The 21,472-nt window shown below is 43.2% G+C and overlaps 1 protein-coding gene across 3 annotated transcripts in view; it reads right to left on the bottom strand.

The window, feature by feature from the left end:
• LOC142587142 (papilin-like) overlaps positions 1-21,144 on the bottom strand; it is a 31,339-nt gene extending 10,195 nt beyond the window's left edge. The window contains exons 1-3 of one of the 3 annotated variants that reach the window (XR_012829367.1): positions 20,902-21,129; positions 19,054-19,251; positions 13,008-13,407 (exon numbers count right to left, since the gene is read on the bottom strand). Coding sequence is in view for 1 of the 3 variants with exons in the window: in XM_075698030.1 (XP_075554145.1) it covers positions 19,054-19,251; positions 20,902-20,962 (259 nt within the window). In the remaining 2 variants the exon portion in view is untranslated. Of the gene's footprint in view, positions 1-13,007; positions 13,408-19,053; positions 19,252-20,901 lie in introns of those variants that run through there. The other 2 variants (XR_012829368.1, XM_075698030.1) reach the window with 2 other exon arrangements.
• Positions 21,145-21,472: the final 328 nt, after the last annotated feature.

Genomic DNA, 21,472 nt, shown 5'->3' with positions numbered 1-21,472 from the left:
GCATCACGAGGACTGGAAAGGGCCCGGTGGGCTGACATAGTTTTTCACTCGTAAACGCACAGCAATAAACACCACCTCTATGGCTACACAAATACTATTATGGAATGTCAGCGGCCTCCTCCACAATCTCGTTGATGTTAAAAAGCTGCTATAAAGCGTAATCCAATTTTGCTGCGTGTTCAAGAAACGCATCTATACTCTACGCACAAAAGCTTTCTTCGGCAATACATCGTCTTCCGAAATGACCGTGACAAGACTCATGCGCCATCCGGTGGTGCAACAATCGCGCAGATAACTGTTGCTCGTAATCATGTAGGCCTTCGGATACCCTTTGGAGCAGCGTCAATTCTTTTTATTCATTTGGTTACTGTCTGTTTAATATACATCCCACCCAACTACCAACTCGGAAAAACAGATCTCCATGACCTCATAGATTAACTGCCAGAACCCTACATACTCCTTGGTCATTTTAGATTCATAACACTTTATGGGGATCCTTCCGTTGCGACACGAGAGGCCGGCTTATAGAAAACGTTCTTGTATCCTCTGGTACGCACCTCTTTAACAAAAGATAGCCCATGTATTACAGTGTACACCATATATCATACTGTTCAATAGGTTTAGTAATTGGCTCTGCGACCATCTTTCCGTATTTGGAATGGAGTGGCAAGAAAAATTCCTTTGTAAGTGACCACTTCTCTGTCACGCTAAACCTGATACAGCAACACGAATGCCATTCATATATTGTTTGGCGAAGCCTGTCATCCGCCGAACGGGATCATTTTAAAAAAATCAATTTATATATCGCAAGATCTTGTGAGTGAATTACGCCTAGACGACGCAGTAGCGTATTTTACTGGCTTTTTAATAGATGCAGACACAAGGACGAGCGCTTTGCGCAAGGAAAGCGCTCGTCCAAGGAAAGGAAAGCGCTCGCACAAGGAAAGCGCTCGTCCTTGTGTTACCCCCATTCTTCGTCCCTGTTTGTTCGCGCACAAAAAGTGTTAAGATGAATCTGTTCCAACTAGGCCGACTCGCAGTTCTACCCCAGGGAGACACGCTGAGCTGTCCGCTTTCTATTGGGAAGATGAATATGCTGAGTTATCCATCACCGGCAGCCATTTTCTACTATCTTTACGTACATAACCTAAAGATAGGTTTTAAATCCGGTGGCCTTGCAGTCTGAGAGAGAGAAGTCCAGATTGGGCGCAACAAATTATCCAAATGGGCAGACAAAAATGGATTTTAAGATTAATCCACACAAGAGCTCCTAAATTGTTACTTCAAGAAAGAGAGAGCTTCTCCCTGACTCCACAATCAAACTGCATAGACAGCACATTCCTGTGAACAAAGTACATAAATTTTGATGTGGCATACTCGATCCAAGACTACGTTTCGTCCCACAGATCCGATACCTCAAGGCCAAGTCTGTGAAAATAAGGAACATACTGTAAATTCTCTCCCACACCAACTGGGGCAGTGACAAATAATGCCTATTGAATCTCTACAAGAGTCTTGTTTGTTCGCGTCTGCACTACGGGGCTGTGGTGCATCAATCTGCTACACTGAGTGCCATTAAAATGTTTGACCTTGGTCATCATTTAGGCATACGACTTGTCACAGGAGCCTTCAGAACTAGCTCGGCACAAACTCTCTATGTAGATTCCAATCTGTGGTCACTCCATCTGAAAAGTTTCTTGTCCAGTTTCATGTACTTCCTGAAAGTACATTCTAACCCAGAACGTCTTTGTAATGAAACTGTAAATACTGTGACTTGTGCCACACTATTCCAAAATCTCCCAGAGGTGAAAGAACCTTTCTCACGGCTTGTGACGAACCTCAGCGAATCAATAGCTGTCGCACTTCTTGAAAACCCAGTAATGGCTCCAGTCATGCTATTACCACCGCGGCGGTGGCAGCTTATAGATTGTGACACGTCTTTTGAAGACGTTACAAAGAATGCTACAGACGTACATCTAAAAACGCACTTCTTAGTACTTCAGTCAAAGTATTCGCTCCCAGAATTCTGCACAGGTACTTCGAGGTCGGATGCCGGCGTTTCTTGTGCCGCAGTCGGCTCATCCTTAACAGAATCAGGATGTTTGCATCCAGAAACGAGCATCTTTACGACGGAGGCGTGCGCGCTCTTTTTCGCTGTAGAACAAGTCAAGAAAACTACAAAAGGGAATAATATTTACATATTGATTAGGCGTCGTGAAAGCCTTAATTTCTCTACGAACGAATAACAACTCTGTATTTACGGAACTTTCTTCAACCAGCTGCGTTTTGTACGCATCTCATCAAAACAGTAAAAAGAAACATGGCGACATGAAATGAGCGATAACGAAACTTGCCAAACAGGAAAGAGGTTGATACGCAGTGAAAGATAAGCGGGGTATCTTCATCAGCAATTTCTGAGAGGTTGTGGAGGCGGAAGAACATATCCATGCCAAGCTGTAGAGTCGCCCGCGAAGCCACGCAACGTTTAGTGACAGCGGGTACGAGCAGAATAAAGAACTCTGTGAGTAACTAGCAACAAGTGAGGTTAGAACAGCTCAGGACGACGTGTCTCCGAAAAAAGCGGCAGGAAAATGTGAAAACGTAGTCACTGTATTCGAAGATGCCGGATGTAGGATACTCGAAAATGTCTAGACAATTGACTCGCACTGCCTGAATACTTCAAGTGCGCAAGGCAGTTGTACGAAATGAAAAGTTATACTGCTCTATAACACGGTAGGCGTTAAAAATCTAGAAATGTATATCGGCGTTGCACCACGCTTTCTGTATTGTATAGAGAATTCAAGAACGTAATTACTAATACAATGAGGCCAACACTACACTTTAATCAACAAAGGTAACAGGATGACTTCAGGACGGGTATTCTGCTATTGACGATATCGATTTCATCGATAAGGTGAACGAGAAATCTCCGTAGTACAAACGACAAATATATCTATTAATTTTGTGTATTGGAATAAGGTTATTTTTTTAGTTGAGATGCGGGCAGTAAAAGAGGCATTGCGTAATCAATTAGTACTATAAGCATACATGAACATGTTATCAAATATCTATGAAGCAGAAAATGCCTATTAGGAAGGAGTCCGGCAAGAAGAAATAATCTCCCCAATAGTATTAATTGCATGCCTAGAAGTGTTTAAGGTATAGTACTGGGAAGGAATAGAAGTGAATATCAAGTGTGATTAACTGAATGGCTTTCAGTTTCCACAATAAATTGTCCTGTTACGCAACGAAGGAGACGAATGGGCTGAAGTGCGTTTGGCAGGCATTCTCAGATCATAAACAGCAGATTGACATTATCCCTCAAGAGAAAGGTTTATAACAGCGGTGTATTACCAGTACTCACGTACGGGGCAGAAACTTGGAGGCTTACGAAAAGGGCTCTACTTAAATTGAGGACGACGCAACGGGCTATGGAAAGAAGAATGATAGGTGTAACGTTAAGCGATAATAAAAGAGCAGATTGGGTGAGGGAACAAACGCGAATTAATGGCATCTTAGTTGAAATAAAGAAAAAGAAATGGGCATGGGCAGGACATGTAATGAGGAGGGAAGATAACCGGTCGTCATTAAGGGTTACGGACTCGATCCCTAGGGAAGGAAGGCATAGTAGGGGGCGCCAGAAAGTTAGGTGAGTGGATGAGATTAAGAAGTTTGCAGGGATAACATGGCCGTAATTAGTTCATGACCGGGGTAGTTGAAGAAGTATGGGAGAGGCCTTCGCCCTGCTGTGGGCGTAACCATGCTGTGATTATTATTATTATTATTATTATTATTATTATTATTATTATTATTATTATTATTATTATTATTATTATTATTATTATTATTATTATTATTATTATTATTATTATTATTTGAGGGAGGCTTTGGATAGCTGCTTTAAAGTCTCAAAATATGACGCATTTCTGTTCAGGTACACTGTCACGTAGTTCAAAGAGGCATGGCTGGCTTCAACTTCTGCCACCATCGGTGATATTTGTCAGACACTCCAAATTTTACTGTGATCTGCTTCACAGGAATGACGAAAAACGGCTGCTGGGCTTATTGGTGAGTTAGAACCATCGCATTGCATATGCATGTGGTGTTTGTATGTCGGTTACTATAATAGCAGTACCACTTGCTTCTGAACCAGAGATGGATGCTTGACCTTCTTTGAAATTCCAGCAAAATGTGGATTCACTTAAGGCTGTTCTAGGCACGACAAATGAGATGAAAGCTTCACCACAAATGTTTAAGCAGATGGTATACAGTCAACCTGAGCCTAATCACTCGCGAAAAGGCTGCTTGAGGTTGGCGCAATGGAGATCACGATAAAAATATCATGTAGATCTCACGCAATGTAGGAATCAATGTAAGGGAAGCATTCTGTGCTGTTGGCGCTGGCGGTTTATAAGCGGCGTTGATGTTGGCGGCAATTATTTACGTTTTTCAGTGTTTAGTGCAAAACGAGATTCTGATGCTAAATGATGCCTTGCGTGCATCCCTTGTCTTTTTCTACATGGTGCACAGAACTCACACTGAGACGTGTTTGTCTGAGGTGTTGTTTTGCACCGTCACTGAAATCCTGTCACAAAGCCCTGTCATTGCCTCTAATGGCGCATCACATCGTTGTAGAAACGTTAAACTTGGTTTCAGTTATGAGGCTTTTCTTGCCAAACTACCAAGCATGTTGTGGAACACGTGGCAAAGGGGGACTCTGGAATAGTCTCGATCACATGAGTTTATTAGTACCTAAATTTACGTACACTAGCGTTTTTGCATTTCACGCCTGTTAAAATACGGCTGCCGTGTTGGCGATCGAGCGCGCGAGCTCTAGCAGTGCTATAACCAATGCAGCAGCGTTCATTTGATGCGTGGCCGCTTCCATAATGTCGTCGATCTGCTGTGATGCTTATGTGGCTTTGTGTCTTCACGCCCTGCATAACTGGTTTGCTTGAAAAATTTCCACGGCATTTACGTTTACGAGTAGAAACGTATCGTACCGCACCTTAAATTTAAATTTGTGCAGTTTGTCCGCAACTGCTACAGTCTCTTCTAGTAGCGTTTGCATGCTCTCTTTCTACACCTTTTTCCTCTCCCGTGCTTTCCTCATCCATTCGAGCTGTCACGACCCAAGTAAGGCAAAGCTGTCAGTGGCTAGTTCTGTGACAGCGTTGGTTCGACCTACCTCTTCTTACTGCCTCATTTCTTCCATTACCTATCCCTACCACCCATTCTTTATTAATATGTCTCTATACTGGGCGGTTGCTCGACTCTGGAAAGCAGCAACAGCAGCAGCAGTAGCAGGAGCAGTGGAAAAGCGGAAAGAAGGAAAGATTCGCTTTAAAGTTAGGCTTAGTAGGTCGTGCATTGTGTAGGGCAGATAACCTGTCTAATGATTGAAAGTGCAGTCGAGGAATGCAGAGAATTAGGAGATTGGATAAATTTACTGGCACAACTTGAAAACCGCTACCAGATAATGGGCGTAACTATAGATCCGCGAGAGAGGTCTTTGTTCCACATTGGACATGAAAAATGTAGCCTGGTGGCGATTATGATGATGAATAAAACTCAGTGGCTGTAACAGCTAAGAGGGAAGGCTCAGAGAGTAGATATGATTGTCATATGGCACAGAGCTCAGGGTGCATAAAGTTGTATTCAGTGGCTACTTCTATGTTTCGCGCGGTTACGATATCAAAGTATACAATAAGAATACACTTTCAATTCACTCACTACGGCACCAGAATAATCAGAGATGTTGTCGGGTACAGCTGGTCTTAGTACGAGCGGTTATGCTCGCATAAGCGTAGAGATGCATACTTTGAGCGCACGAGACGGGAATAGGCTTTTGTCAAAACATTTCGTTGTTTTCCCTGATATCTTTCCTACAAGGATGCTTGAACTCTCGCATCAAACGTGATGTAAAAATTTGTACAAAGCTTCTCTTTCCATCATGCTTTTGGAAGGTTGAGAGACGCGACCTTCACACTTTTGCCAGACTCAATTGAAACAGCGCTTATTTGGAGAAATACCTTATTATTTCTTCCATTCCAGCTCAGACCCTTGAATAAGCAATCTTCAATAATTTCTAAACACATTGCCAGCAATGACAAGATAGTAATAACGCCTTAAAGCTCTTGCATACTTGTAAAAATGCTCAGCCCTCAATACACTTTCGCGAAGCACAGTTGAAAGCCATATTACTGAGTAGAAACCTCATGTTGTTGTGTTATACTGACTCTCCAGAGGAATACATAATCGTATTTGTACTGCAGAGTGACCCTTTGGTGTTAAAAACACTAAACTGCGAGGAAAATGTTTAAATACGTAGGCCACTGTAAAATATTTCTTCAAGACAGAGAAAAGTATGTTCACACACTCGGCTTGCAAAAAACAATTTATGCTTTCGTAAAAACGATTTAAGCGGCAGCTACATCGCATTGCATAGTCCTCTGACCTACAGTTTTGCTTGAAAAACATCTCAGTTGTCTCATTGATTTGTTTTATGCGACATCTGTGGAGCAAAAACTTCTAGAATGCTCAATAATTGCTGCAGATATTTTTGAACTAATAACTTAGTCTGGCCTGGCCAGGTTTGAATACACATGGCAATTAGAGGCGTGTGACAGAAAACAATAACACGTGATTAGTTTTTACCTAACAATTGTCATGCAACATTCGCTCTACCTTATTTTAAAACAAATTTTATGTACTCACACGCTGCCTTGCCCTCAAAATGTTAGAATTTAGCAACACGTTTAAAAATGAATATTTATAAATATTACATGCACTCCACAACCCTGAATCAGTCATTCCGCAAAGCTTTTGCTCTGCTATGCACCCCTCCTTCATGGCCTGCCAACCCCCTCAAACAGTTATTGACCAGTTTTTACAGTTTAAAAAGTCAGGCGCAATTGCTTACCTTTCACAGAAACCAGTAAGGCTATGATGCTTAAGAGGAGACCGAAAAGAAGAAAAGTCATTGCTGCGCAAGTAAGCAACATGCAGTTTCCCCTTGGAAAATATATTTGATTCCGCAAAAGTAAGCGATATAGAGTATCTTTTCAAACAATGTTTTTGCAGCTGCTGAAGAGAGCGGTGTGCACCTTCGTCTTTGACATTATATTTACAACTGCACAATTGCGCGATATAAAGTTTCCGCGAACGCAATATTTTTGCAGCTCCATACGTAAACAATATAGAGTTTTCTCCCAGATCAATGGAGGAGATTGCTTTCACGTTTATTTGGGTATGGTAGTAAACTTAGCGGAGATATTGGGCCATGCGCAAACTCTAAGCTACATCAATGATTTCTGTACAAAAATCCTTCTCCTCCACGTATGGAAAGTTGCCTTCTGCTATGTATGGTCCGTTAAAAATTGTTGAGGCAAGAAACTACTCGATCGTGCTGCGATTGTCTACGAGTGCTACGAAGTTAGAGTCCACAAAATTTCTCAATATTTAGTACTGTTCTTTCTAACAAAAGATCGCTCCATGTGCCAGGCTCTGTGCAGGGCGTTAGGTCTTTTTCAGCACTTAAATGATGCTGCTGGTGATATTGCTGTTTCCTTTTATCTCGAGAATGCAATGTAATTGTCATCGCAGGCTGAATACAGTGTTGTTGGTGGCTCGGGAAAATAAAAGAAAGAAAAAAACACTGCCGTGTATTTGCGAAGCCTGCTTCAACGCACAATGTATTTCACGCACTACAGTAGAAATATTGAGTTGAATCCTATTCTTATACAGGTGTGCTTCCAGAGACCCATTGCGAGCCAGCGAAAAAAAAAAACTCTTTCCTTGGCAGACACTCTTATTGCGAAAGCATGCGTATGAGTTGTTGGAACATTTTCATAAAGTTCTTCGGGGAACTATTACCTACTGTTCATTGAGCATTCAACGGCGCTTAACTAAGCAGAACGAACTCTGAACGGTGGTGCTACGCTCAACGTCTTCCGTGTCTTTTTTCCAGGAACCCCCCCCCCCCCAAAAAAAAACATGATACAATGAGGGAGGCAAAATAACGTTCAAATGCTACTGGAACATAGTTTGAAGTTGTTCACTGACCGTAAGCGTCGCTTCCTTAGCGCAGTCTGTGTCACGTGGGCCATTTCTAGTTAAAGATGTGCAGCGTATAAATATCAGAAAAGAAGACTGTATAGATGCCAGTATTGCTCCTTTGCAAGCTTTGGAGAACCTTTCGTAGCTGCATAAGTAAGCGATATGGAGTTTTTTGCGAAATCCAAGAAGGTATTATTTTCACGTTCATTGCGGTAAATTAGTACAGTTAGCGGATGTATTGCGTCATGCGCAAACTCTGATGTAGACCAATATTTCCTGCACAAGAAAATCATTTTCCACCAGCTATGGAAAGTTGCCTTCTGCTAGACTGCGTGAACTGCTAGCGTTTAATAGCATAAACTGCGTAGAACGTGTACCGCATGTAATTACCCACACAGCTTGCGGTGGATGGCCGTGCCATTGTTGACACCATACCGCCGCTGTCGTTCCCTCAACGTCATTCTTAGGACTTCGTTATCCAACTCTCTCCATGCCTTCGTCATCACACCGTGGTCGTCACACAGTCGACGCAGAAATCCTGCGTGACAACGATAGTGTCACGCGGAGTGGGCGGTTGTCGAACGTAACACCACGGTTGAAGTCTCTCTGGTATTCGTCTATCGTGGTACATTTCAGTGCATTCGTTAATTCTTATATATATATATATATATATATATATATATATATATATATATATATATATATATATATATATATATATATTCGAGTTTTAATGTCAAGCATGCAATCGGATCAAACAAGCGCCGTCGCTATATAACTGGCGACAACAAAAGAAAGCTTCCGTACAGTAAGCGAGCATTCGATTATGGTAACCGCCTCTGATGAAAAGATGCAGTTGTTGAAAGGTTCCGTAGAGAAAAACTGGAACTTGGTACGCCCGCTAATATCGCCCCTACAACGCGAAAATACTGTTTTCATGGTTGATTGGTCTTACAGATTCATGTTCGGTAAGCATGAGCATAACTGGCTAGATGTATGCAACTTATAAAGCTCGTGTCTCTGTTTTTAATAATACGAGGTATTTAGCAAATATGGTCGCCTTTAATTGCCACCGGCTACTGCTTTTCACATAGGAATTAAAAAAAGAAGAAATAATAATAAAAGAATCGAATCATAAGAACGCAAAAACCAGTGGCCTATGTACATTAAGATCTCACTAAAACTGAAAGTCAAATCAGAAACACAGCAACACAAAGCCCCGACAAATAGGCGCACTAAGGTAAACACAATGTCTGGTACACAGATAGACTAAAATCCGGGCACCTAAGAAAGCACGGATTACATTCAAGTGGAGGTGCATGAATCCAGGCAATGAATTAGCCAAAGTCGGGTAAAAAACATACAAAAAAATTGATAGAATGAGCTTACCACATTTAAACAGTCTACTCAGTAGTTTCCGAGAACATTGCTCGCTCCTAGAAATAATCGAAAGGCCAGCAACGCTCTTCTGCGCCAAGAGTATGTTGACCAACGACCTAATCTGTTCCCGAGTCTGAAGGGCTTACTGTATAATGCCACTAAATGATGTGCTAAGCGTTCTCTGTGTGTGTCGCGTCACGAACATTCTACCAAAAGATGCTGTGCATCCTCATCCGCGTGGCCAAAAGTGCACTGAAGACTATCAGCTCTTCAAATTTTATGCAGGAAGTGTGTTATGCACGCTGTACCGAGCAGCAGACGGCGAATGAGGCTTTAAAATGCTCTGGGTCTCTCTAATGTGGACGGGATTTTAAATGAGGCGATGGATCAATGTCAAGTAAATCTGAAGATTTTGATTTCTGTTCAAACCATTTCGCGTTGCAACCATGGGCTGAGATATGTCTCATTATATGCTGCAATTTGCCTTGCGTTAGAGGGAGGCCACGTGTGGCGTTTTGTACATGCGCTTGTCCAGCTGTCTGGTCTGCTACAACAATCTCAGGGATATTGCAGGGGCCAGGTATCCATTGGAAAATGATTATTGCCTTTGTGAGTTTGTTTACTATGTCGTAAACTAGTACCATGTTTTGCGAATTGCTGATGTCACCATGAAGTGAAAGAAAAGGTCGCTGCGAGTCACAAACGATGACAATATTACGCTTTTTGCATTGAACTTATGTATCGTATTTTTGTATGTATGTGTGTTTGTATGTATTTGTATGTATGTATGTATTTGTATCGTTATGTATGTATTTTTAAACGCCTGTACTTTGTTCCGTTTCGGAATGACATAGCCATCTGCAGAAGAATTTGAGAGAAACAATCTGCATACGCTTGAGTATAGCCGGGGCGTCGAAAGTGCTGCTAGCACAAACATATCTCCTTCGCGAATAATTCCTTCAACCGAAAGTGCGATTTTTGAAGAGACGGGTTGCCATGAACGGTGAAAGATACCCGAGAACCAAAATTTGGGATGTGATAGCAGATTTTATGCACCTGAATCACTGAATTGATGTTCGCCCTGTCTCTCTCAATAAGTGCAACTGCTAGCGCGTGAAATTTTTGCTGCAGGGCAACGCAAGAAAATGTCCACAGGTTTTACCCATCTTCAAAACAGGAACTAGAGAATGACGTGCCTCTGGAATTACTGAGGAAGCTAAGGTTGCTCGAGGAACGCCTAGGCATACTCTGAGGCTCCTAAACATTATTCGTTGAAGTCTCTCTTGAGATGAACGGCAGATTACACGCAGAAAAGGGAGAAGACTGTGCTATCTTTTGCTTTATAAGTGCATTGGGTACTTTTTGTAGGAATGAAACCGACCCTTCCTATGTCGTGCCTGCTACGCGGCGAGGAACACGTATTGTTGAGTTTGTTATCCTAGGGCTTTAATATGGAAATTCCAAGAAAGCTGACTTCATGTCTTATTCTCCAATGTAATTATATTTCCTGGTTATTCAGGTATGGTTATTTCTGTTACTACTCAAATTGAGATAACCAGAGCATGTTGTCACATCTTTCGCTTTTACAAGAAGGCTAAAAGTGCGTAATAAAGGACAGGGTATTGCCCCTAATGAACAGATATTTCAAAAGAGCTCAAACGTATTTTCCTTAGCATTATTATTAAAACCAAAAGGGATCATACATTCTATTTATTCAGAACAATAACAATAAGTTCTTAGAATAAACCCCGCCAGGGTGCGGCAGGTAGAATAATATTTTAGTACTAGCATTGCGCAGGTTTTTGTGCGTTGGCAAGCAAGACTTGGCTTAATCCGAGTGACATTAAGTAAAGAAATTTCTGGCGACGAGTAGTAAGAAGAGCGGGCGATATAAAAAAAGAAAACAACGAAGTTGAAATGTATATCAAAAATAATATGCAGATTCCACGCACCATGGGAATCGATTTAGGCGAAGCTTTTTGTCCGGTTTGCGTTGTTTAACCATAATTAGCTGTGACGTTGACGGCGAAAGTCATTACTTCAACGTTTAGTCCAACACCAGAGCGGTTAGTTGATGTTAAACGTTACTTTACCTGTTACCTTGCCTGCTGTAACACACCGGGGAAGCGTTTGTGCGCCATACTTCGTAACCTCTGAGAGGGTTGAACATATTCATTGCATCACATGGCACATCGCAAGGCGGCTAAATTTATAAAGTTCAATTTAATTATGGGGCTGTTCGTGCCAAAGCAATAATAGGATGATTAGGCACACGCTGTAGTGGCGCACTGTAGATTAATTTTGACATCGGCGTGTTTTTTACTGTGCCCCTAAATCTAAGTACATGAGCGAGTTTATTTCGCCCTCGTGGGAATGCGGCTGCCGCGGTTCCGGATCAAACCCGCAGCTCGAGCAATGTCATTGCCGCAAAGGTACCGCAGCGTAGACAAAATTCTTGATTTGACATGTGACCGCTTCCGCAGCCTCCCCTACACCTTACAGTGTATTTTAATGCGCCTCTTCATGTGCCAGACAGCAGCAGCAGCAGTAGGAAAGCCGAAGGAAGAGGTAAAGAAAGTTTCGCTTTAAAAACATACTCAATACTATTGCAGATGACTAACTTGCGTAAAACTAGGCCAGAATACTGATTGCCCCCCCTCCCCCTCGAAGTGTGTAAATGTTCAAAATTCTCCCGCTGCCTAGATTTTACCCTCAGAGCCCTCGCGAGCTTCCTCCTCTGGCGAAGGTTTCTGCGCTGCACGAAGATATTTAGCTTCGGCTGTCTTGATTAAGATAGTCTTCGTTTTTCTTCTATGGTATTTTCTGACTTCTCTGGTTGTTCAGAGCGAGTTCCTTGAGGGACGCACAACTACTGTGAAACCTCTCTAAGCTTTTGTCACTCTTGTTGAACCGTAGTGCCGCGGCTATCTCCACAAGAGTGATCAGCCGCATTTAGATGATTGCCTTGTCTACAGACTGTTTTTGAATTATAAGAAGCCTCAGCGCTAGCTCGCCTGAGCTCGCCTGAGTACTAGTGAAATATGCCGACCAAGTTGCTGTCTACTCAGTCAGGGCTAGTGCTCGCTAATTGAACACAATTTCTGGTTGTGCGCCTCTTCTGCAGTTCATGAATGAAATAATGAAGGCACCGCAGCCACTGTGCCAAGGTTAGGATCGTTCTTCGCAGGCTTCTCTTTTTAAAATGCTCTAGGTTTTAGTCACGTGAAAATAATATGTTAAAGCGTTATAACACCTTCCAAAATAAAATAGGTTTAGTTATTAAAAGAAAAATTCGAATTTTGAACCCTCAACTCCCGATATTATCTAGATGGGAGAACGCTCAGCAATGCAGCAGGATTCATCGTACGGAAAACTATGTCTGAGAAACATAGACCTTAAAAAGTGAAGGTAATTGTGATTTTCTAGTTGTTTTTTTCTCGTTCTGGTTGCTTTGTGCCCCATTTTATAAGACGATCTGTTGTGCCTACAACGCATTTGTGAATGCAATTTCTAAAAGACAAACGAATCTTCCAGCTGCGTGTAACTATGAAGAAAATATTTGTTGCCACCATATCATTGTGCTTTGAAATCATGAATATCGGCGTACTAGGTACTTTCCCCTGGATGTTTCATATAGTGGCGACTTTCGTTTGATTGATTACATTCTCTCAGGTTTTGTTAGGCAGGTATTTACAGCGACAATCGAAAGCATACGTCCGCAGATTTATTTTTGCGGTCCTCCTTTCTTCCTCCGTAGATATTAAATTCAAGTAACAAAGGAAACACACAAGAGTAATTGCATGGCTATTCGTTACAAAACACGTATTCTCTTACTTTTCGCTTTATTTTAATATTATTGTGTCTGCTTCGTAGTTGGTTTATGTTAAAACCAGGCTGCTTTATCCATTTTCGATGATCTTCTTGCAATCTATGCGTGAAGTATGCAGGTCTTCTGAACTTGTACAGTTTCTGAAATACCACAACATTTACACATTTGTTAGAGGTCGCGGATGGAGAGCGTCTTTATGGGACTAAAATGCTGTAACGTTATCGCCGCTCTCCGAATAAGCACAAGAATTAGAGAACCAAGTTACCTAATTATGTTTCGTTATTAAACAGTATGTACTTGAAGCAGGGCATTCCTTGAAAAGGTACTCAGCTAACTTGCCTTAACTAGGTAATAACCGTGCGCAAAATTAGGTGTGCGACAGGGCTAGTTAGCATGAATCAATGAAGTTTGACAGCAGGAACTTGGACAAAACACATCGAGGGACAGCATTTGTCTCCGTTTGTCGCCTCTTTCGCCGTACTTTATCCAAGTTGGCGATGTCAAACGTCCGAAAATAGACTGCCAGTAAAATCAGTAAAGGGTAACAGCTACAAAATAGAGGTAATGCAGGGTAGCGTTTTCTATGAATCCAACCGCAAAAAGAGCCATTCAATTTGCACCAAGGAAGTTAGTCCCTCTTAAATGAACCTGAGCAGAAGCATTTCGCGTTACTTATAATGAAGTTGGTAAAGCGTAATATATCAACTCTATAAGGGCGACTGATTTATGGCGATGGCGAACCCATGAGACCGGGACCACTACCCTACATGTATTTTGCATAACGTATGACTCGCCGTCTCGGATCACACCTAAGTTTAGCTCAATGAAGATGTCACCAATTGCATTTTGGAGGAAAATACCTGCCAGCTGTATCTGTGAAAGGCACAGGAAACAGTCTACTTTAATTTTTTTTTATTAAGAAAGCACAATTCCATCGGTTTTAGTGCCTACGGGAAAGTCCGTATTCCATGTTCATGCTGGCAGTCCAGATCCGTCTGGTGGTTTTTCTGCCAGACACATTTTCACTAACATACGCAGAAACACTCACACTCACACAGACACACACACCCAGATATATCTGTGTGTGTGTGTTTCTGCGTAGGTTTGTGCACATGTTTGGGACAGAAAAACCACCAGACGGCTCTGGATTGATCGAAGGAACACGACACACACACACACACACACACACACACACACACACACACACACACACACACACACACACACACACACACACACACACACACACACAAACACACACACACAAACACACACGCACACACAAACACACACACGCACGCACGCACGCACGCACGCACGCACGCACGCACGCGCACACACACACACACACACACACACACACACACACACACACACACACACACACACACACACACACACACACACATCCCGGCCACGGCGGCCGCATTTCGATGGGGGCGAAATGCGAAAACACCCGTGTGCTTAGATTTAGGTGCACGTTAAAGAACCCCAGGTGGTCAAAATTTCCGGAGTCCTCCACTACGGCGTGCCTCATAATCAGAAAGTGGTTTTGGCACGTAAAACCCCAAATATTATTACACACACACACACACACACACACACACACACACACACGCACGTGTGTTTGTGTGTTTTCAAAATTAGGCTTTACGGTTTTCTTAAAATTAGGCGCTGAGAGCGACATGAATTTCGCCGATGCAAATAAGCCGTCAGGCCAGGGGGACAAAAAATGAGGTGATAATTATCGCTGTGAGCCGTCCATTCAACTAAAATTCTATAACGAACTTTTTGGTGACTGCTGCAAGCGGTCTGCTTTGTATGAAAAAGTTAGAGGCAGTTGTGTTTCTACACAGCTTGATTTGACAGAATTCTTCTAGCATGCCCGTGTTTGGCGATATCCAGCTGCAAATTTTAATTTGCGGCATGCTTTTCTTCGACTGGAGATGGCACCAGCACATTATCTGGCCAACGCGTTAGCTTCACTACCATCTACTAGGCTGCTTCAGACATAGCGGCCCTCTGGAATGATAGTAAAGAAAAACCATGTTGGGATCCACTGTGCTAGCATAGCTGCTTCCACCGGGAGGACAGATTCTACCGTAAAAAGAATAGACGGACCTATTGCAGTGGCTGAGATGAATGGCAACGCCTCATTAGTGATGAGGCTGAACGCGGTTGGCCACCCAGACCTTGCACTTACATCTAAGCCAACCTTCATAAACGGGTTTCGGCGTTTGCACACACCAAGCTCAGTCCATCATCAGAAACAGTACAAGAAGATAATTGTCCATGAATACTTCGAAATTGTCGTTCTCGCGTAGGTAACATTTATGGCAGAAATCAGTATGCGGCAAATTGCCGGTGATTTCGGGCGCAGCTTCGGAACAGTCGCACATGAGCTAAAGAAGCATAGGTTCCATTGATACCATCTTCGCCTTCACCCGGATTTAACTGAGGCACGCTTTGAAAGGCGGCTTGGCGTTTGTAATCGGGACCCGGTAAATTGATGAAGAAAAAGAGCTCCTACAGAGAACGATTTGACATATGATGCTCTGTTTTGCCGGAATGGTATCGCAAATGTTCACAACCTAGATTATTGGTAGCAAAAAATAGACACTGCCAGCAGCATCACAAGCATCAAGTTCACTGCAGTGTGAATGTGTGGTGTGGCATACTCGCCGGAAGATCATTCGGCGTTACTTTTCTTCAGAATCATCAACGAGAAGAAGTATACACGCAAGACACACTCAGCATCGTCGTTCCCAACATTGTGTCCCATCTCCCCCTGAATGACCTGCGCCAAGTGTAGTTCTAGCATGACGGAGCGCCACGACATTTCTCCACCTTTATAAAGGGATGGTCAGACAGTAACCTTCCACGACATCGCACTGCGCGCGCAGGAGAGATTTTTTCGCCGCAGAGATTCCCTAACTTTTCTCCGCTCGGCTTTTTTATTGTCCAAGCAGTTATTCTAGCAAATAATTGGGATAGCGTAGAATTTTTCAACTGCGAGGCTTTTCTTTCGAGGAACACGCACGGATTTCCTTTGTAGCAATTGCTGTGGACAGGTGGATGTCTGATTTATCCTTATTTACATTTCTTCACCTTGCGTGTTTCCGCAGAAAAATTACTGACGTTCAAAGTCTTGCCTTTTCTTCGAGTTGACAAATTCGACTTCGCCCTACCTGATGCTAGCTCCCTGGTCAGCTCAGATGGTAGAGTGGCTGCCCCGGAAAGGCGGTAGTCCTGGGTTCGAGTCCCGGACCAGGATTAATTCTTCTTCAACTGCGAGGCTTTTCATTCGAGGAACCCGTATGGGTTTTGTTTGTAGCAATTGCTGCGAACGAGTGCATGTCTGATTTTCCCTTTATTAATTACTTCTCTCCACCTTGCGGGTTTCCGCAGAACTATTACGTCAGACTCTTGTCTGTGCTTCGAGTTGTCCAATTCGACTTCGCTCTACCATCTGCTAGCAACCTGGTTAGCTAAGGTGGTAGAAGGGCTACCTCACAATGGCGGTGATCCCTAGTTCGAGTTCCGCACCAGGACGATTTTTTCTTCAACTGCGAGGCTTTTCTTTCCAGGAACCCCTATGGGTCTTCTTTGTAACAATTGCTACGAACGGGTGGATATCTGATTTTCACCTCATTAAGCAATTATATGGACACTCGTGGTGCATTTTTGCTGTAGCCGTAATGTTCCGTATCAAGTCCCGGGGCGATAAGACCGCTCACGTGTGTCGCATGCTGCATGTGCGAGTGAAAAGACGCGAGGCAAACCGACGATCGCGACTCAATCTGGCGCGCGCGGATAGAGGAAAACGTTGAACCGACCCGCCGTTTTCCACCCCGCGAAATGTGGTGCGGTGATAGCAGGGAGACACCGTGGTTGCTTAGTGGCTATGGTGTTGTGCTACTAAGCACGAGGGGGTGCGATCGATGTGAGCGAAATGGGAAAACACCCGTGTGCTTAGATTTAGTTGCACGTTAAAGAACCTGCGCTGGTACAAACTTCTGGAGTCCCCCACTACAGCATGCCTCATAATCAAAAAATTGTTTTGGCACGTAAATACACATATTTCATTTTAATAATAGGGAGGTAGGAAGAAAGGGAAGGTGTCAGGTAGGGAGGGGGTGGCTGCGCTGTGCTTACGCAGCAACTCTGCATTCCACGACAGGGTGCAGAGGGAACTGACGGTCGTGGTTCAATCTAGCATACCATACCTGGGGGAAAGTGGGGTTGCAGTGCTGGAGGAATGGGAAGCGGCTTGGACTCTACCAACAGGTGCATACATTGCAATGGCGCGCGCGGTCGCGCAGGCCGTATCTTGAAAGGGATCTGCAGACGGCTCATACCTTTGTGCGCGCTGTGTTCTCACTGCTTTTGCGTTGCAGCAAGAGACCGCGCGATGGTCACTTCGCTCGCTGCTGCTGCCGCACTTGCTCACACGAGCACTTTGACAGCGACAGTCCGCGCTCATCGAGACTGTGATGTGTTCATGTTTCTTTGTGCTACGCGGACACCATGCTTGTTAACTCAGTTAGTATGCGAATGTTTCCAAGTCTATACGGCCGATAAATCTGCTATGTCCACTTCGTATTTCTTTAGAGCTACGTGAAAGATCTAGTTCATGCAACAGAGCCCACTGACGTTAATGACATAAAGAACAGGATAATAGCTGCCTGTGTGGGCATCGGACCAGAAGTACTGCGCAGAGTTATCGTGTCAACGCGAGAGTGGTTTACGCATTGGGTTTCTATGGAAGGTAAGTATTTCGCACATTTTTAAAGCATTGACAGCTTAATGGGTGTCGTTTTTCTATGAACAGTGACGTTCGTGCATTAACACACCTGTTTTAAAATACCGGAAAGAAACTTTTGTTATCACGTCTAAAGCTATCTGTTTTTCTTGTTGTTTTCGAAAGAAAAAAAGCTAGAATATCTAGAAATTAAGTTCACTTGCATCACCCAGACCAGGAATATTCCCGCTCTGCTCACCACTACGCATGTGCGTTGCCCTCCAGCTTCTCCGCTGGCTTCCTTATCTCGACATGGCAGCTGCTGCCATCGCTCCAGACTGAGTGGTTGCATATTTTGCCATTGGTTTCATATTCTTCGATTTTTTTTTATTTTGCCAGCCGAGAGTGAATGGGGAACAGTTATCATCTTTCGCTATGCCTCCGCTCCCTTCTCAGACTAACGCCGCACACAAGAGCCGCGTCACATCGAGGAGGAGCTTTGCGCCGATCCTGACTGTCCTGAATGCGTAATCATGTGAGCGGAAATTAAAATTTGTAGTCGGATATCTTCCAACGCGAGCACGCTACCAGAATTCTGGGATGTGGAACTGTGTAGCATCACGATTGCCTCCAACTTTTCTGTATAAGCATGCCCGCCTACTACAGTCACTAAAAGGTTCGTTATTCAGTTTTATTTGTGTGGCCGGTAGACAGCGATAATTATCATCTCACTTTGTGTTCCTCTTGCGGCATAACTTATTTGCACAGGTGAACTTCACGTACTCCCAACGCCTAATTTTAAGAAAACTGCAAAACTTAATATTGATCAACCTGTTTAGGCACACACGCATACACTAATGTACCTGAGCTTTAGGTTGGCTTAAAGTAGTCTAGCTGCATTTGCATGCAAAAATTACGCGTCGAAAACTGTGCTATTATGCCTTCCAGACATAATGAGGAAGAACACCAGTGGACTATTAGTTCGGTTTGCTGATAGGTAAGAAGCACAAAGACACGAGACAAGGAGAAGTGCGTTTTCACTTACTGTAGTCACGTCTGCAGTTCCTCAGGCATTCTTCGCATGTAGGATAACTGTTTCGCATCTTTGCTCCGGGGCAGACTCCTAGTAATTCTGCTCTGCATGTTTTGGTTTTTGGATCATAATACCACGTTTTGTTTTGCCCTGCGCAATTTCCGCCTTTTGGTTTCTTTGAGCATCCTCCTTTGCCTCGCCGTACAAAGCCTAGAAGTAGATAATGATACAATAGATAAGAACTAAGCGCTTTGGCTAGACAGTGTTGTTGAAATGGCAGAACGTCCGCAACGTGACGAAAGAATAACTGCCTTGAAGGTAACGTAAATAAATAAATTATGGGGATTCGTTGTAGGTTTCTTTGATGAGCTTGCATGCAACCATATCTGGATATTTATATGTGCAATGAAGCTTTCTCACGCTGTTTAAAGAACCTAGAAATAAAATACTTCCTTTTACATGCTAATCTAAACCTTATTTTGACCATGAATGAAGTGCTCATGAAAAAATACGGAGCAAATTCTTGGCCTTTGAAGCCGAACCATATTTCATTGTGTGCTATTTAATGGGTCTTTTAACGAACTTTGAGCGAAAAAAAAAACGGTGGAGTGGTAAACCTAAGGCTTGTGAGAGCAGCGGCATGTTAATCAAAGTCGTCTTGCGTTAGCATACAATATCGTAGTTTGATGAGTTGAGTACATATAGCGACGTTTAAAAATGTGACGTTATGAATATGTATTTTAGGGCACATATGTCGTACGTGGCAAAATGCAGAGCACTCTCAGAAAAACTCAAGCAAGTCTATTACATTACGGAAATAGTTACTGAGTTTTTTTTACGGGCTTTAAACCCCCCCCCCCACGCCCCCCACCGCTCCAATAAAGTGACGGTGTCTTGCGCGTCTAGATAGCAGCTCCCTCAAGCGTGTTTTTCGAAGAATCGAAGCCCACAAGTGCGTCGTAATAAACGCTGATGAGTGTGTTTGTAACCACGTTGATCGCCTTGCTATCTCTTCATATGGCAACATGGCAGATTTTGATCGTTACATAGAAGGTGCTGATGTAGGTTGAATACTGTGGCTGATCCCAATTATTACCTCAACGACGGTTTTCATTGAAGTTTTCCGCGGATTTCTATTGCACGAATGCAGCTGAAGTTACTTTATCACCGGACATGGTGGCACAATGCCTGCATAGGCCTGTCCAATTCAGCGAGAGTGGATTGATCCTTCTTACTCGTTTACCCACTTTACGAGGATTTGTGTTGCCCGCGTAGTCTTGAAATGGGATCGCGACGTTGATAGAAGCAGGCTTAACGTTTAAAAATACCAAGGCAGTTCGCTATGTCAGTACAACGCAAGCATGCTGCAAAATGTCATCGCTACAACAAAAATTGACGAAACAAGCGCGTAGTGACAAATTGTTCCGTTCCGTTGCAGAAAAATCTGCATCTTTCGAGCCCTGCTTCCGCATATGACACGCACTCCACTTTACCTCGAATTGGCCTAGCTTCAGGCAGCATAGGCGAGCATGTACGCTTTCCACGCTCGTTGATCAATGCTTGGATGTGTCGAATCAGTTTTAAAAATATTTTTGAAATCCCAGAAAACATCCGAGCCCATGATCGATCACATGCTTGTCTCGCGGTTTAAGAATATCTTGTAGGAGGCGCCATCTTCTTCTGCAGTACCTACAGCCATGTTCTTGTAAGTGTCCTAGTAGTGTATGATAGTTCCTGAATGTGTTCCAATATCATTCTAGAGCATGCACGTGATATCGGATCACGAAAGGTTGCACAGGCTGCGCACGGCATGACATTACGTAGCTGCGAATTGTGCTCGGTGAATTTCGCGTAGCTTACCTTGTACCAAAATTAAGGTGACGAGGAAGAAGGCCAGAAGAACGCAGAAACGACGCTCCATATCTAGCTTTTCGCGCTCAAACGTGCTTAAACTATAGCAATTTGTTTTCGCCTACGAACTTCGTTTTCTGCAAGCTTCATTCCTCTCTGCGGCCTTTCCTTATAATAGTATGCGCTCAAAATAAAGCACAATTGGTATTCATGAAGCTTGCTTTGCGAAACTACTACATCTTGTCGTAGTCACGATAAATGCGATTATGGTAGCGGCGGCCCTCCAACAGTACTTTGCGTTCCTGATTCTCTGCGCTTCTGACGCTGAGGTAGAATGTTAGTTTTACGAAAACACGCAGTAAAGTGGAGACAGAAAAGGCAAGAAACTCAAGGTCGAAATGCCACAGTCTGTTTCTCGAGTCCACTGTAATAATTGAGTTTATCCATAAAATAAATATACAATGCTTACGATATGAGTGAAAGAGATCAAGATAGAGAAGACAAAAAAACTGAAGTTCAAAATTACAAAATCCACTTCTAAGGTTTGTGGTAACGAAGAAGTCTTCTCATAAAATCAAAA

The sequence above is a fragment of the Dermacentor variabilis genome, chromosome 7 (genome assembly GCF_050947875.1).
Source record: "Dermacentor variabilis isolate Ectoservices chromosome 7, ASM5094787v1, whole genome shotgun sequence".
Lineage (NCBI taxonomy): Eukaryota > Metazoa > Arthropoda > Arachnida > Ixodida > Ixodidae > Dermacentor > Dermacentor variabilis.
This window is presented reverse-complemented; position numbering and strand designations above follow the sequence as displayed.